The 16,377-nt window shown below is 38.9% G+C and overlaps 2 protein-coding genes across 3 annotated transcripts in view; one reads left to right on the forward strand and one right to left on the reverse strand.

Moving 5' to 3' along the window:
- Nucleotides 1-4,009: 4,009 nt before the first annotated feature.
- LOC106957006 (protein phosphatase 1D) lies at nucleotides 4,010-12,770 on the reverse strand. Of its 2 annotated transcripts, none has more exons than XM_015048167.1 (6): nucleotides 11,740-12,770; nucleotides 8,200-8,428; nucleotides 7,042-7,166; nucleotides 6,132-6,313; nucleotides 5,741-5,965; nucleotides 4,010-5,550 (listed from the first exon to the last, which is right to left on the reverse strand). In XM_015048167.1, the coding sequence occupies exons 1-6, from the start codon at nucleotides 12,263-12,265 to the stop codon at nucleotides 5,176-5,178; spliced, it is 1,662 nt and encodes a 553-aa protein (XP_014903653.1). In that variant the 5' UTR covers nucleotides 12,266-12,770; the 3' UTR covers nucleotides 4,010-5,175. The 2 variants fall into 2 exon arrangements, with proteins under 2 accessions (XP_014903653.1, XP_014903655.1); XM_015048169.1 differs by having other exon boundaries at nucleotides 4,010-5,547; nucleotides 11,740-12,769.
- Nucleotides 12,771-15,834: 3,064 nt separating this feature from the next.
- Nucleotides 15,835-16,377, forward strand: part of appbp2 (amyloid beta precursor protein (cytoplasmic tail) binding protein 2) — a 36,424-nt gene continuing 35,881 nt past the window's right edge. Inside the window, exon 1 of the mRNA XM_015048163.1 lies at nucleotides 15,835-16,236. Coding sequence (XP_014903649.1) covers nucleotides 16,099-16,236 — 138 coding nt within the window. The 5' untranslated portion in view covers nucleotides 15,835-16,098. The remainder of the gene's footprint in view (nucleotides 16,237-16,377) is intronic.

The raw sequence follows: 16,377 nt of genomic DNA on the forward strand, positions 1-16,377 counted from the left end.
ATCGTATAGTTTAAACAATAAATATAACAGTTAACAAATTTCCAAAAACAAAACATTCTTATTCAATGAATCAATCAAAAATAACTAACAGCAAAAACAGTAAAATAACAGACAACTGTTATACCAGTTGACAAGTAAAACATTCATAAAACATTTTATATATATAAATAAATTTATACTTTGAACCCACCTAGTAATCCATCCATTTTCTGAACACCCTTGTCCCTCAGTGGGGTCTGGAGGGGTGCTGGTGCCTATCTCCAGCTAACGTTCCGGGCGAGCGGCGGGGTTCACCCTGGACAGGTCGCCAGTCTGTCGCAGGGCAACACAGAGACACACAACCATGCGCACACACACACACACCTAGGGGCAATTTAGACAGACCAATTAACCTAACAGTCATGTTTTTTTTGGACTGTGGGAGGAAACCGGAGTACCCGGAGAAAACCCACGCATGCACAGGGAGAACATGCAAACTCCATGCAGAAAGACCGGGGCCGGGAATCGAACCCAGAACCTTCTTGCTGCACGGCAACAGCTCTACCAACTGCGCCACTGTGCAGCCGAACCCACCTAGTAAAATACAGAATAAAAAAAACTCTTCACAATGTGGCTTTGACTGCAGGCAAGTGGTCCGACAGGCTGAAAAATAAAAGACACAGTTAGCGCCGTGACTGAGTGGTCAGCCACGAACACCAACCGGCGCAGCTCCCACTCATAGGGTCACATCTTTCCAGCCCAACCACGAGAAAAACTTTACAAATTATATTTGTAGATGTTAAATATTCTTACAGTACTTCGTTAATTGTTGAACTAGAAAAATATGACCCTAAGTAAAAAAAGAGGTGAATAGTTGCCTCTCTCGCACCTACCTCCACCAGCGCTCCTCAGAATTCTGGTGGAGGAAGCCGCGTGAGTGCCTGACGGACCCGTTGCATGCAGTCACTAATCACACCACTAGGTGGCTCCAAACAAACGCATTGATCAAAAATCTCATAAGCACATACAACTCTGTAATCATTTTGATCAAAATTCACAGACACACACAAGCTTTTATCTCTGTTACATAAGTAAACCTCAAAATTTGTCAAATAAATTGTATTTTAATTAACACAAATGCATTGGCGACTAATATGCACATTCTATTTCAAAGCAAGAAAATTGGAAAAAGTAGTTGAATATGATGATATTTAACGGAAAGTCAAGAAATGTAAAAAATGTTAAAATGTAGAAAAAATAGCAGTACACACATCATTCTTTACAAACTCAAAAATATACTGTATAATATAAGAAATGTCTGAAAATTCAACTTTCCTCAGAATTATAAACTAATATTTAGTTGCATAACCAAGGTTTCTGATAACTGCTTCACATCTGTGGTCCATGGAGTCAATCAATTTCAGACACCCGTCAACAGGTATTGCAGCCCAGTACAGTTGTACTATGTTCCACAATTCCTCTGCATTTTTTGGTTTTGCCTGACAAACAGCATTTTTTTATGTCAGCCCACAAATTTTCTATTGGATTAGGATCCAGGGATTGTGCTGATCCATTATTTGAATTCTATTTTTATGGAACCATGATTTTGGTGGTGTGCTTGGGGTCATTGTCTTGTCAAAACACAAATTTCAAGGGCATGTCCTCTTCAGCATACGGCAACATGACTTCTTCCAGTACTCTGGTGTACTCATACTGATCCATGACCCCTGGTATGTGATATATAGGACCTCTTGTACACCATAGTACAAGAAACATCCCCACTTCATGAAGCTTGAACCATCCTTCACCGCCTTCACTGTGTACTGTGGCTTGAATTCAGTGTTTGCAGGACATCTGGCAAACTGTCTGTGGCCCTTAGAACCAGAAAGAACAATCTCACTCTCATCAGTCCATAAAATATTACTCAATTTCTTTGTAGGCCAGTCACTGTGTTCTTTGGTAAGTTGTAACTGCTTCAGCACATGCATTTTATTTTCACAATGGGACTTTGCAGAGGTTTCTTGCTGGTAGCTTGGCTTTACGCAGATGTCTGATTGTTAAAGTACTCACAGACAATGTCAGGTCTTTGTTGATCCTCCTGGAGCTGATCATTGGCTGAGCCTTTGCCATTTCGGTTATTGACCATTCCATTCAAATAATTGTTTTCCATTTTCTTTCTCGCCTTTCTGGTTTTGGCTGCCATTTTAAAGAGTTTGAGATCATTTTAGCTGAACAGCCTATCTTTTCTGCACTTCTTTATGTTTTTTTTTTCTTCTTTTATTATTTTTTTTTTTATCAAAAAACGCTCTTCTTCTGAAAAGTGTCATGAGTGTCCCCTTTTACTGTTTTTCCAAGGACAAATGCAAATCCAGCCCATGCAATGTCAGTTGCCTTGATCCTTCAACAAGGGTCACCAGCATAACATTTTTTTTTCACATAATCAATGACCTCACTAACTGAACTGCACTGCACTGCTATTTGTTTTAGCACACCCCTTTCAGTAAATGAATCAGTTTCACAGAATTAGCAGCATGCATATCATGCCTGTTGGTATCCTATACCTTTACTAAACCTTCTAGAAACTTGTTTGTAGTGTAGAAGAAATTATAACACAAACAATGTTTTATCTTGCTAGTGATGTGGGTCTGCTATTATTTTGAAAACAACTGTATGTTGTTTTTGAAAACAACTGTATGTTTCCTTGAGATTAATAAAGTACTACCTAACCTAAGTTAAAGTAAAAATGTCTACAAGTGAAAATTTATTATTTGACTTCAGGGAAAATTATTTTAATAAGTTCATTTCTGGAATAAGTGGTTTTGCTTTTCTCCACATTTACACTGTAGACATGCACAACAGCTTTTAAAACTAGGGTTGGAAGTGAAAAAATGACATTTCATAAGCATTTTTCAAGAATAAAATTACAGATCTGAATCAAGAGACCCAAAGCCAGGTAACAGAATGTACATATCTACAGAATGAGTCAAACATAAAGATGAGTAGATCAACACAATATTTTTCCCTGACAATCCATAATGCTACCAACTGGAGAGGGAGACAGATCTGTGTGTGCGTGTGTGTGTCATGTGCTCAAATGATTCACACAGACGATGCTTATTTGGTGATGCCAGGCAGCATACCGATTTGCTCAGCGAAAGGAAAAGAAAAAAACACATGCAACATCAAACAGGGTTTGGGAGATTCATCAGTCTTGGGTATTGGTCATTCTGTTCAGATTGATTTTTTTTACAATAATTTTACACCAATCCTCAAGGCAAAAGGGCTTGGCTTATGTAGAACTTCACACGTCTGTAACAAGGACGCTTCGACAGGTGTTTCACAGCCCTGCCACAAACTCAGATTTTTATCTTTAGGTTCTTTTATCATTTTAATTGCCTTCCTACTTAATTCCACATAATTCTCATCTCCCTTCAGTGTTCTATATTGGATTTCTCTTATTGAAGTGGATTTTAACTAGGCCAGTCAGCAAAAAGGAGCCGTTGTGAATGGTGATGTAGTTTCTGTGCCGTTCAAGAACTGCAATCTGCCTACCGCTGTAGTTTGACAGAGGAGGAAGTGAAGGAAGTCATTCAGTCTGTTAGCCACACTTAAAAATACCAAATCAACATTAAAGCTGGAGTAACTTTTATTAAAAATATGACATATTTGATAACTGTCACTATGTCATGATAGTATAAGACAGATGATCTGTAAAAAATAATTGAGCTCATTTGGTTCCTCTCAGCAATAACTAGAAACATCCTATTGGAGCCAGGAGGAGGGCCTTAGTCCTGACAATCATGCTCGTGCCCATCTCCAGTAAGAACTATGACTGCACAATATTGGAAAATCTTGGGCTGCTGATAATATTGCAATAACTATCAGTTGTCATATATGCCCATTTTCTACTTTCCTCTCCGTCTCATCTCTGTTTCCATCACTCTGTGACCTTTAGCATTTTGGATAATATCATTAGTGTCAGGTAGGAACATCTGGTGTGCTATAGGTCTGTCAAACTGAATATTATATTAGTGAGAAAAATGGAAATTTATGACACTTGAAATAAAGTCAAACTGGTTGTATTCCAAACAGTTCTTAGTGACGTAAATATTGCACACACTGATTCTACAGATTCTCGTAGACAGAATCCACTGATTTCATGAGACTCATGAAATCACTCTAAATTTCTTTTAGTGCAGCTACAAAAACAGATCCGTCTTAAAAATCTGTTAAGACAGAATTGCCAACATCTGCAAATGCAGAGAGACAGAAGACAGTTTTGGAGAACGGGCAAATGTCTAGAATAAACACACCAAACAGTTGAAAAGTGTTACTAAAAATACAACTATAAAATATATGAGGGAATAGGATTCCTAAATGATGCAATATTTATCAAGGGTTTAACATGTATAAGAAAATCAAACATTGTCTCACACTGACGATTCATATAAATATACAGAGTACTAGCTTACTGATTTGTTTACTGTAGTAGCACCTTCTGTTTAGATTCAAGATAAGTACTCAGTGATTAAATAAAATACATGTCAAAACTCAAGGTCCATTTAACATGGAAGCTGTGGGGTGCACATCTAGAAGGAATTTTCATGTTCTGTCACACAATAAAATAATGTATAAAAATAGATTCATTTTGCATACAGTTCCACATACTTAAATACTCAGCTATAAAATTCATAATATTTACACCAGTAACATTATGCATACCCAGTTCTTCCACTTATTACCACACATTGTGGTAGCATAAGCCCCACTTTACATTTGAATATGCAGTATTTAGAAGATCTAATGGGTGTACTTCAAATTAAAATAAATTTTCTTCAATTCATATTTTAATAAGTGACTTTTCCACAATATACCAAACACTGAAGGTGAAGAAAATAATTTGTATTATTAGGAACCAACATAGGTTCTCCACCACAGTAAGGCCAATAATGTTTATGGTAAACTGGCTGCAGCCCAACATTCTGATACAAGCGTTCCCCTCCCTCAGCATCGATACTGCTTCACCTGCATTTTGGGAATCAAAAGCAAAAAAATCAGATGAGGAAACGTTTTAAGTGGGATTTGATTAAACATTTAGCCCAACCTTTAACCAAGGTTGCTCTGTGACCATGTCAGAGATGCAATCATCCCAAACAGGAAGCCATGGGAGACAAAGATAACAGCTGGTGTGTGTTTTCAGCAGACACACACTGTGGTCTTGTTATGCTGCTGTAGAATGGGAGAGACAGATTCCTTCTGTTTCTCCTCAGTGTTGTGCTGGACCAGCGGAGGCCTGTCAGTTCTGCGTTTAGCCTTCTTTGTCAAAAGGCCTGACGAAGGGGATCCATTCAGAGTTCTTTTGATGGATGTCTTCCCGCTTACTGTTCTGTCAGCTAGACTGGAGTGACTGGGCGAGTCCATGGTGCTGTTTGAACACAGAGGTGACAGACTAAAAGGGTCCGACAGAGTCATGTGGTAGAAACTGTTGCTTCCAGATAGTCCATCCCGTCGCTCCAGAGCAGGGAGCAGCTCAGACATGGCAGAGGTAGAGTCTTCATCTGGAGGTTGCTGCTGGAACCATAAACATAGGTGGGTTATTAAGCAGGAATATCAATTAAAGTTTTTCAAAATGCAGTATCTCATAAAAGGATGCGTTAAATGAAATGGAATATTTAAAACCAATGAAAAAATGGCTGGTTTCATTGTGAGAATTATTCTAAATTGTGAGCGTCTAAAAGAATTTGCTTTGAGTCATCCTTACCTGTAGGAGCGGAGTGTCTGCACGAGATATAGATGTAGGAGGACACTGGGACACTTTGGCCAGGTCCAGTAGCACCTCTTCATTGTGGAATGTTTCTTTGGAGCCCCCAGTTTCCAGCAGGGCAATCACAATAGCGCTGGTGTTGTCAGCACGCAACATGCGCTGGCGCCACCGCAGCAACGAATGGCTCACAAGCTGCCTGGCACTTGAAATGCCAGATGGTACCTGGAATGATGAATGCTTGTTATTGTTCTGATGATGGTTGATAATGAGATAGACCTTATTGATTAGCCATTACACATGAAACAGTCTTTTGACCAGGCTTCCTTATCTGACCGTTAATATAAAAACTACAAAGTACCAGAGAATCACATCAACCCAAACAGCTTACCATTTCCTCATCGTTCTTCTGACACATGGAGATGGCCTCTTGAGGTGGCACCATATTCCAAAGACCATCACTCCCCAGGACGATGTAGCGGTGCTTTCGAGGGTCAAGAATAACAACGCTGGTGTCTGGCTCAGGAGAAACCACAAACTCTCCGCTGTAGAAGTCATAACTCCACAAATCACCTGTGTTGTGGAAGTGAAATAATAAATATCAATGAAGCTGCATTAATGATGGAAAAAAGACCATCGTGTTTTAAGAAGGTGTTAAAGGTAAAAAAAAAAACACGCACACAAATGCCATCAGTTGTAATCACAAGCTCCAGATAGATGTTGCCTTGAAAGTAATCCACACCACACTGACAATTCCTCCTGCCATAGAACTTTTTATGTAATGACATCCAACTCACTATCAAAGTAATGAATGTTTCTTTATTTTTTTGTAGAATTTTAAAAAGATGAACAGAATGGTTTCCAGTATGTTTATTGATGTAACTCATGCCTCTGTAATGAAGATGTACAAGATGACGTCGTCATTTGTGTCCCTGATTAAGACACTTCACCCGCCTTGCCTGCTGGTGTTGGTCAGAATGGATGACGGCACAAAACTACTGCCTGGCTTCCGTCAGACTGCCCCAGTCTGTAGCTACAATCCAGTAGCTTTCCATCATCTGCATGTGAATTTGGTCTTTAAGGTTTCAATTTGATATATAAAGGGCATTATAAACAACATTGATTATTATTAGCCGGATTGTTGCAGTCATTGTTGCTACAATGGTTTATTTTTTTAAGTTAATATTAATATTTAAGCTTCTGAAATAAATTTCTGAGCTTTCTGAATGGCCAAATCATCTGTTCAGGCAGCACCAGCTGTGGCGTAATTGATTGAAATTGTCTTGTTGGTTGTTTCTCACCTAAAGCTCGAGCAACAGCCAAGAAAGGTATCTGGTCAATAACGGTGCTCCGACGAACTGGACCATTGTGACTTAGTCTGGGCCTCTTCCAGACCACACGGTTCACTCCTGACTTCTTGATCACACTGAGAGAGATACAAGAAGAGAGGGGTTTATATGTGCATCAAGCAAAGTCCACATAAAATAAGTTTTAAGCAACAGTAAGGTGTTGCTCACCTCCTTTAATACATTTCTTGTCACAGCAACAGGTCAAACCTACTTCTGTATGAAACTTACTACTCTCATCCACAGTGAACAGATCTAGGATTAAAATATTAAAATTCTAATAAACTTCTAATGACAATGAAATCAAATAAAAAAAAATAAGATTTTAAGCAATTTGACTTCATGTAAACATGCTAGAATAAACCTTGTGTTTTTAAAGTAGCTTCACCCACTTAATCTGGGAGAAAAATTGCAACCGAAGTGGAATTTCAGCTGGCTATGTAAAATAACATTATAGTCATTACTCATGATTTAATCCACAACCTTTACAACAGTAAGTATTGCTCCAGCCTCATTTCACCCAACATTTACCTGCATGTTCCTCTGACTTGTAGAGCAAGTGAAGCAAGTTCTGGTGACAGAAACTACAAACATCTAAAATCTTTTCAAAGGCTGCATAAAACTGCAAAAAACAAGGCCTACAGTACCCTTAAATACACCAATAGCTTCACAAGCTTGGTCAAACATGTAAAAACAACACAACTTTAATTTGTTCAGTTCAATTAGGTCAAAGATGTACAACTAAAAAAATATGCTGCAACAAACTTTCTTTCCAAAGAAAGAATGATGTCACTCAGAGCACAAAGCATAGCATTAGACTGAATAGATCCGTCTTATGGATTGGTAACATTGTCACTGATACCCGAGCTAGATTATTTTTCAATACTGGGATCGATACAGTATCATTATTGGTTAATTTATGAAAACGCCCATCCCCCAAAGCTTCAGTGGGTTCTCATCCAGAAAGATATTTAGGCATTTTTTATTGTTGCTCTAGTCATTCCTTTCCGATTAATCCAAAATTTCCAGATATTACAGCAGTGTCTACTTCTAAATGTTCCTGATTTAGCCTGTCATCAATGTGTGCAGAGCCAGAGAAAAATGTTGGTTTACCTTCCTCCAAGACCTTCAATACGTTCTCTCTCTTTGGGTAATTCAGGCTTGTGGTCCTGGGTCACTTCGACAGCTTTGATGAATGGGACTGAAGGATCATCCTGGACACCCAGAACTATGGCTGAATCTCCAACATGAGCCACATACATGCGGTTTCCTCTGAGCACTACAACACTGGCTGTGGTGCCTGATGTACTAGGAAGCCCTGTGAGAGTTTTTGGCCATTCAGCTGTGAAGAACAATACAAAGACAATACATGTTTACTGATTGTTTAATGCTCATTAGGGGTTCCATGTTAACCACTTGGCTGACACCAAAAAACAATGTACGGTACAGAAAAGTGCATTCAAAAATATATATGCATAAAAATGATTATAATATCATTGTTGCTCAGCAGTTTTTTTCCTTCTGTTTTTAAGCTTAGTTCTCTGATAGTAGCTCAGATTTTAAGGACAAGCATCGTCCAGAAACTGGCGTAACGCTGACCTCAACAGACATGTGCAGTGTAACTACCGGGATAGAAACTGTGACTTGCTTAAAAATGCAGCTGACATGCCCCGGCAAGTCCAGCCCGACACAAACACACCCACTGAGACAGTATCTGAACAACCCAAACTCAGCAAAACATGTCTATAGTCATCCAAGCTAACTATAGAAACTAAATTTCATGTTTGACTATAAACACAACAGATGTCGTTTATAGTTTTGAATCAGCTCTGCTTGATTCCGTGAACATCCTCGGTGATAGGGTTAGGTGCTTTGTTTATAGTCCCTGACTCGGTGGCAGCAGCTAACACTGCTACAGCTAACACCGCTAGCTACGTACAGGGCTGAAGTTGGCATCCGATTTAACACACGAGTTCATTGTATGCCATTTTGGATTTTCATATATGGCTGCAATCATAAGTCAAACATGTACACAATTATTATCTATCGATTTGCAAAACTTTCACTTCACTTGTGAAAACAATACAGTTTTGATTATCTTTTGGCATGTCTACACTGCAAATGGCTTCTGTAATAGCTTCCATTTGATCATAAATTCACATTTCAGATCTTTTATTTGCTGGAAATATGCTAAAATGTCAGTCTCTGGTAGAAGCATATCACAAAAAAGGAGAGGAAAATATATACTTACATTGCCATTGCTGTATGCAGCCATAGTAAATCAAATGTATCATTTCATAATACCTCACAGCCTCTATGTAGACCACTAAACTGAATCGAAACTGAAAGCTGCAAGACACAGAACAGCCAAGCCTAGTCTACACTGACTGAGGTAAAGTCAGCTGACATTGGCTCTCCCTAAAGACTGGCTTCATGCATGTTAGATTACATTGATAGAGAAGCAGAGGTACCCTTGCTGGCACAATCGGAATTACACGCAACTACTACTACCATATGCTATATCCAGAATACATATATAATCATTTCTTCTGTAGATTTTGCAGCCTCATGCAAGTACTTCTATAGGGTATACTTTGTCTCGTGTTCAGGAATTTATTTCTCACAGATCCCATGAGTTGACAACAAACTCTGAGAATATCATGCTAAAGAATTGCCTATGCTACTACAACAAATATTCCATAGTTTTACTGTAGATCCTTGGATAAATACCAAGACTCATTTTCAAGAATTTCTTCTTGGCATTTAGCACATAACTGAAGGAAGCTTTACCGCCACCAACCAGAAAGGAGTGTAGACCATGCGACAAAAAGAATAAATTACCCTGTTATGCAAATAACACTGTTTTAAAAAATAAAACATAGCCTGATATCCTCTGCTTCCTGAATCTTTCTGCAATAAATCAACAATGTCTAATTTCATTTTCATATTACTAAAGATTAACTAACTTGATTTTCTGAATCTGGTGATATTGTCTCATCTTCCCCACAATCACATTTTCCCCGTTTCCTTCTTAAAAATAAGAAATGGACACACTGGACTATTCAGTTCCGAATTGTAGAATAATTGTCTCTTCTCTCCCATTCCTTCCTGATCTTCTCATTTCTCAAAATTTCCTTTGGATTTTATAAAACCACCATCCTTTCCTTTCTTCCTTTTTCAAGAATTTATTTCATCCACAAAGGCCAGTGTCCTGTGTTTCAGAAATGTTTCTGTTCCAACACATCTGATTCAAGTGACCTAATTAGCTCCTTATCGTGGCATTAAATTTTATCTGAAGACGGACATACCAGTGACCCATACAATGGTTTTCAATGTCATGGAGAACTTACTTTGGACAACACTGGTCTACACAGCATAGATTCTTTAAAACTCAGGTTTTCAACACTGCTCCTCAGGACCTGATGTCCATCCGTCTGTTAAGCGTTCTCAGCAAGTAGGTCAGTTTAAGTCCAGCCTGAAAACTTATCTATCCTCACTAGCCTTAAAGAGAAAAGGTAAAGGATGGAAGATAATTGTTGCAGCTAAAATTTTAAATTGTTTGGTTTCCATTCATGCCATTAACTTTTGTTATCTCTGCTAATTTTATATTTGTCTTATTAGTTTTACTAAGCTTAATTTTATTTCTATTATCTAACTGTGATGTGTGTTGTGAAGCATTTTGGTCAGCTGAGGCTATTGTAAATGTGCTATATCAATAAACTTTGACTTGACTTGGCTAAAACGGGAAAGACCATATATGTGCTTTAACTAGTGCTTTAAAATACATTTTTTGATTTATGAGACTAAAGGCAGTTGTCTGCCCCTGATCCAGTTTTATTTAAAATGCAAGAAGCACAGGATTTGAAATCCTCAAAACTTTCATAACTAGAATAGACGTTATATTAGGTCATACATGTGACTATCATACAATGTATTTGGATCTGTATTTGTATTTTTGAAGACGGAGTACAAATGTAATTGATTACAGTTTTATTAAAATAGAAATTAGAATTATTCACCTTAACACAGAGATGTCCAAAGTCACTCCTCAAGTGCGGGTATCCTGCATGTTTTGAATATCTCCCTGATTCAACACACCTGGACCAAATGATGGCTCATTTGCAGGCTTCTGCAGAACAATGGCATGCTAAGGAGGTCGTTACCAACCCCAACGAGAGAACTAAAACATGAAGGATACCGGCCTTTGAGAGACTGACTTTGGACACCCCTATCTTTAACATCTTTAGAGTCGAGGAAATGAAATCCAAATCTTTAAAAGACAACGGAATGACCCTTTACACAAACAAAAATTCAGAGGCATTGAATCCGATACTGACTTCAGTTACGTTAGCGGTCATATTAAATTTGAAAAGAAAGAAAATACTCTTATTTATACCTAAACCCGACTCAACCTGCGTTTAAAATGAAACAAACAACTCATGGTGGTCTTGGAACAATAAAACACTTGACAGACAGTGGAAAATTACTGTTGCCGTAGAACCTTCGAGTAAGATAGCAGTAACTAGGTGTCGGCAAAACATTCCTGTACGTTCCACAAAGTCAGGTTTTTGGCCATGTTTAAAAAGATGAGGATTACATAATTTCCGACTGGTTGATATTAATTAGAATTTTGGGAGCTGATGTTAAACTTACGTAGCTTCTTCCACATAGCATGGTGGCAGGCTACAAATCCTTTGCGTATAGCCGAGCAGACCTCCCGGTCACAGTCAGACCAGAACCCGCGTTGTTTCTTTATGTATTCCCATAAACAGTCTCGCGCAAACTGCGCAGCCTCGCTACCCCCGTGGCCATCGAACACCGCGAAGAACGCCACGGAACGGCGGGAGCGGCTGGAGTTACTGGGTTGATCTCGAGGTGGACACTCGCTTCCCGGTGAAATGGTTTCCTCAAAAATGTGTTTTTCTTCAGTTCGAACTCGTTCACTTGATGATTCTGTAAGCTGCTCAGTCTCCGCTTTTCCATCTTTAATGTCTGGATGTGAATCCACAGCTGTAGAGCTAACGCTAAAAGCTCCCCCATTACCCGCCTCCTGCTCGCCCGGCGTCGGCTCATCTTCCCCCGGCTCGGGCTCCACTATGACCTCGGTCACGTCTTCCATGTATTTCCTGCCTCCTTGGTCAGTAAAGACACTAACTCGCATCAGCAAGGGGTTTTCCATGGTTCCAGCCCTAAAAAGCTTTTCAAGTTTTCGGATTTGTTGGAATATAAAATTGAAGCTGGGTCAGATTTGAATGCGGAGAAACGTCTTGCCTTTGTTTATGTTCGGGCGTAGTAAGCATGCTCAAACCGTACGTCTTGACGTCAGAAAGTGCTTTCTTCTGATTAAATGACGTGGCAACGCCACTGCGGTTGTTGCCCTCTACAGGTAAATCCAAACATTTTCTACGCAAATAGGCCACATAATGTAAAATCATGAGCACAGCTGAAATCTACACCAGTGTAATTAGCAACTTGTAGTTCAAGCGTTTTGTTGTGGTTACAGTTCTTTATTTTGCAGACTTGTCAGACACATTTATGTAACCGGTGTGTACTATTAATGTCCTTTACTGATCGCCTAGACTTATACTGACCATTAACCTTGATGTGTTCTGCATTGTGTTCAGTTGAAGAAGGGACTCAAACCACAGCAGCTGCTGGTTGTTCTTTAATGCAGGTTGCTGGCAGAGGCCTGCACATTTTTTGCTGTCTCTCTTTCTTTAGAATCAGAATCAGATTTATTGACTAAGATTGTGTGTACCAAGAGGAATTTGACTTTGGTTTCTGTGCTCACATTATACCTATCTTATGGAAAATGGCAAAAGGAAAAAAATGAACAGTATGTACATGAGTGTGTACAGCCATTTATCAAAATAAAGAAAATGCTTATGATTGTGCAAATATGCCATTTTTTGTCTCGCATAGATGTTCATTGAATAGGGAAAGACACTGTCTCTGTGGAAGTTGGGTTTTAAGTGGCACTCTGTACGCCCGAACATAAACAAACCTGAAGGTCTAAACAGTTTGATATGTGGGGTCTGCAGAGAAACAAGTCCTGGAGAGTCAGCCCTGAAGATTTTCTATGCAGACCTGGTTGTTCGTGCCACTCTGGGCCTGTCTTGTTTTGTGGCTGAGTCAAGCTGCACTGATGGATGTGATTGTGTACAAGACTGACTGAATGAATAATAGCAGAAATTTTACTCATGTAAGAGTAGCATCCATCCATCCATCCATCCATTTTCTGTACACCCTTGTCCCTTGTGGGGTCGGGAGGGGTGCTGGTGCCTATCTCCAGCTAACGTTCCGGGGGAGAGTAAGAGTAGCAATACTTAGTAAAATTGCATTACAATTACAATTGTCATCTAAACAGTGTTGAGCAGGTTAAGCTCTAGGTTCTGACCACATCAGTAGACCAGCTGATCAACTTCTTGTCTGTATGCAAACTCATCAGTGTCCCGGATGAGACCAATGAAAGTGGTCATTTTTGTTTTTCTGTCCAAGAAAAAAAAATACTTGTAAATAAGTTTTAATATATTTCATTGCCCTTTTTAAAGAAAGATAGTTAACTATCTTTTTCTGATCTCTTTGCCAGGTAAGCAAATTGCAGGAGGTCCAGCAGGGGGCCTCCTGCCCCTCTGCAGTTTGCAGAGGGAACTGTTGACTGCTTCAACAGTCGATACTAGTTGACTGCTTCAACACCAGTCGGTCAAAAGACTTAATGACCACTGACATCAGGGTGACTGTTAACTTGATATCCTGAGGCCAATATTTTGTCATATCTTGCAAAGTCTGCTGTGACACACCCACGATCAGAATGGAAACCAGTTTAAAAAGTTGTAGATGATAGCCTCTTCTCTGCAGTCTAGACAGCATTATGTTGCAATTTAAACACTGAGATTTTCAATGTTGTTTTTTTATTCTTATTATGTTACTTTGTTTGATTATGGTGACATGATTTATAACATGCTTGCAAATACATTCTTAAACTGGATGCAATATGTCATTCTGCCATTCAATCTATTTCTAATTCATCTTATAAAACACACCTCTGTTGTTGAACTGTCAGGTATATAGTCTTTATTGCAGACTTGTAACATCCACTGGCTCTTGTTCATTTATAGCACCCAGCTAGATCTTTCTCGTCATTATTTAAATCACTACAACAAGAATCCTCTTGACGACACAGTACTCATTCCTCCCAACTTATTAAACTGACAGTCCCTAGAACCAAGTCTCATTTTGTCTTCCTGTTTTCTTACTGCAAATGTCTGTAATTTTTTTAAAATCAAAATACACTGCATCTTGACACTTTGATGTTATTTCCTGTTTTTAATCACAGACTAAAGAACCTTAAGTAGTCATGTCATTTTTTGCAGAATGATTACGGTACTTATTATGTGTGTAAATGTTGCTATAGCAGTTTCAAGCTAACATTGTAAATACAAAATTGTTCTTAATGTTTTACCTGGTGAAAAACTAACTAACTTTAACTATTGTCACTGCTTACTACAATCATGTTGTTGCAAATGGGTTTTGCCATATTTTCTATTAGAGAATTTGCCTTTAAAACGGTTTATTCACTCCAAAATGGATCCTGGACTTCCTCACAGACTGGTGGTGAGGATGGGAAAGCAGGTATTCTACTGGACTGCTTTAAAAAAATGTACATTGTAAACATGATTCAGGAAAACACTGTATGTTATTGGGATTACTAATTAGGTAAAAAATAACTTTCTTTCGGGAAGTTTTAGGTTCATTTTTAGACTGATAATGCAAAGCACTTGAACTGTTTTCAAGGCATATCTCAAAGTAATGTACTTGTGTGCATCACAAACACAGATAAAAACTTCACTGTCTGGATTTTAGATGTATTGGTGTCTTAATAGCCTTCAGTGTGGATCACACAACATCTAGTCCTAACATCTAGACTGTAGTCGTCTACACTAGTTCCCCCCTAATCTGTCACCTTTGGTTGCAGGTTATAGATCTTGGTTTAAGCACAAATATATTTTATTATAAATCTGGTGTCTATATCAGTTGATTTAGCCTGAAACAGAGGAACGGATGTTTCTTAAAAAACAAAATGAAGGATATTGCCATATTTAAAATTCTATGATACTTAAAAGAAGACTTAGGTCTATTTGTCTTTTGTTAAAGATGCCAAAAACACGTTATTTTGCTTTTACAATTATTTTATCTTTATTCTTCCTATTTAAAAAAATGTGTAAAAAAATAAAATAAAACAAAAAAACAGCCCCTTCAATCTCTGGGTTAAATAAAATGGGTAAGCATCATTTACCAGCCGACGAAGGGGCCGGAGTACCATGTAGGCGGAGTTTACGATCCATTAGTAATCCCAGTTCGGTCATATGATTTAAAGGACTTTTGATATCAAGAACAAAAATATTTAGAGTTATTGAATCAAATGACTGAATCTACTGAACAGCACAGCACGTATTACAGGCCGTGTTTAACCACTGTAGGTTTGTTTTATATAATCTTATCAAAAACTGCGCATCTGAGATTGCGCTGTCTTGTATTCTTTGGTTTACAGTGACACTGTCAAATTTACTCCCCTAGCCGTGTACATTGTATATGGCTTTTCTTATAGCCATATAAGTGAAAAACAAACAAAATGGTGAAACTTTGGTTCGTCTCTACACCTCTTCCCACCACGCTCGTAATTACTTCTCCTCGGGTCGTTTTCCGGCTGACCGTTAAGGAGTGAGCTCACCGTTTTCATCGACTGCACTATTACGTCACTGCGTCAGCGTCCGGAAGGGGGCACGGAACTGCTGAAGGGTTGACGAATAAACATCGGAGATGAAGGGAATTTGCACAGCGAAATTGAAGCTACAGCAGTAACCTGTCGGTATCACGACTGATTCTAGCCTCCCTACATTGCGACCGTTATATGAGGACTCACGGAGAAAGGGCTTTGGTCGCAGTAAGGTAGCGAATGTAGGAGAGAGAGTTGAGGAGGGCTGTAGCTGCTGGGCTTTTTGGAGAAACAACATGGCTGCGGCGGAGCTAGAATGGATACCAGAAACATTGTACAACACCGCTATCTCGGCTGTGGTGGACAACTACAGTCGTTCAAGAAGGGACATACGCTCGCTACCGGAAAATATCCAGTTCGATGTCTACTATAAGGTGAGATGTAGCTGACATGGCGCCCAGGTGCGTCTCACAAGCAGGACTGGGTTTCTATGAGAAGCTGCTGTTGCTAACCATAGCTCAGTACAAAAGACTAAGATTAACATATACAGTGAAAAATGGCTTAAAGGGGAACGA

The sequence above is a fragment of the Poecilia latipinna genome, unplaced genomic scaffold (assembly GCF_001443285.1).
Source record: "Poecilia latipinna isolate Pla-1442-1.1 unplaced genomic scaffold, P_latipinna-1.0 Scaffold864, whole genome shotgun sequence".
Taxonomy (NCBI): Eukaryota; Metazoa; Chordata; class Actinopteri; order Cyprinodontiformes; family Poeciliidae; genus Poecilia; species Poecilia latipinna.

Coding starts and splice junctions, on each gene's coding strand:
- LOC106957006 (XM_015048167.1), bottom strand. CDS start 12,265: ATGGAAAACCCCTTGCTGATGCGAGTTAGTGTCTTTACTGACCAAGGA. Junction 6,314..7,041: donor GGCTGTTGCTCGAGCTTTAG/GTGAGAAACAAC, acceptor TCCACAACACAG/GTGATTTGTGGAGTTATGAC. Junction 5,966..6,131: donor AGAAGAACGATGAGGAAATG/GTAAGCTGTTTG, acceptor TCATCATTCCAG/GTACCATCTGGCATTTCAAG.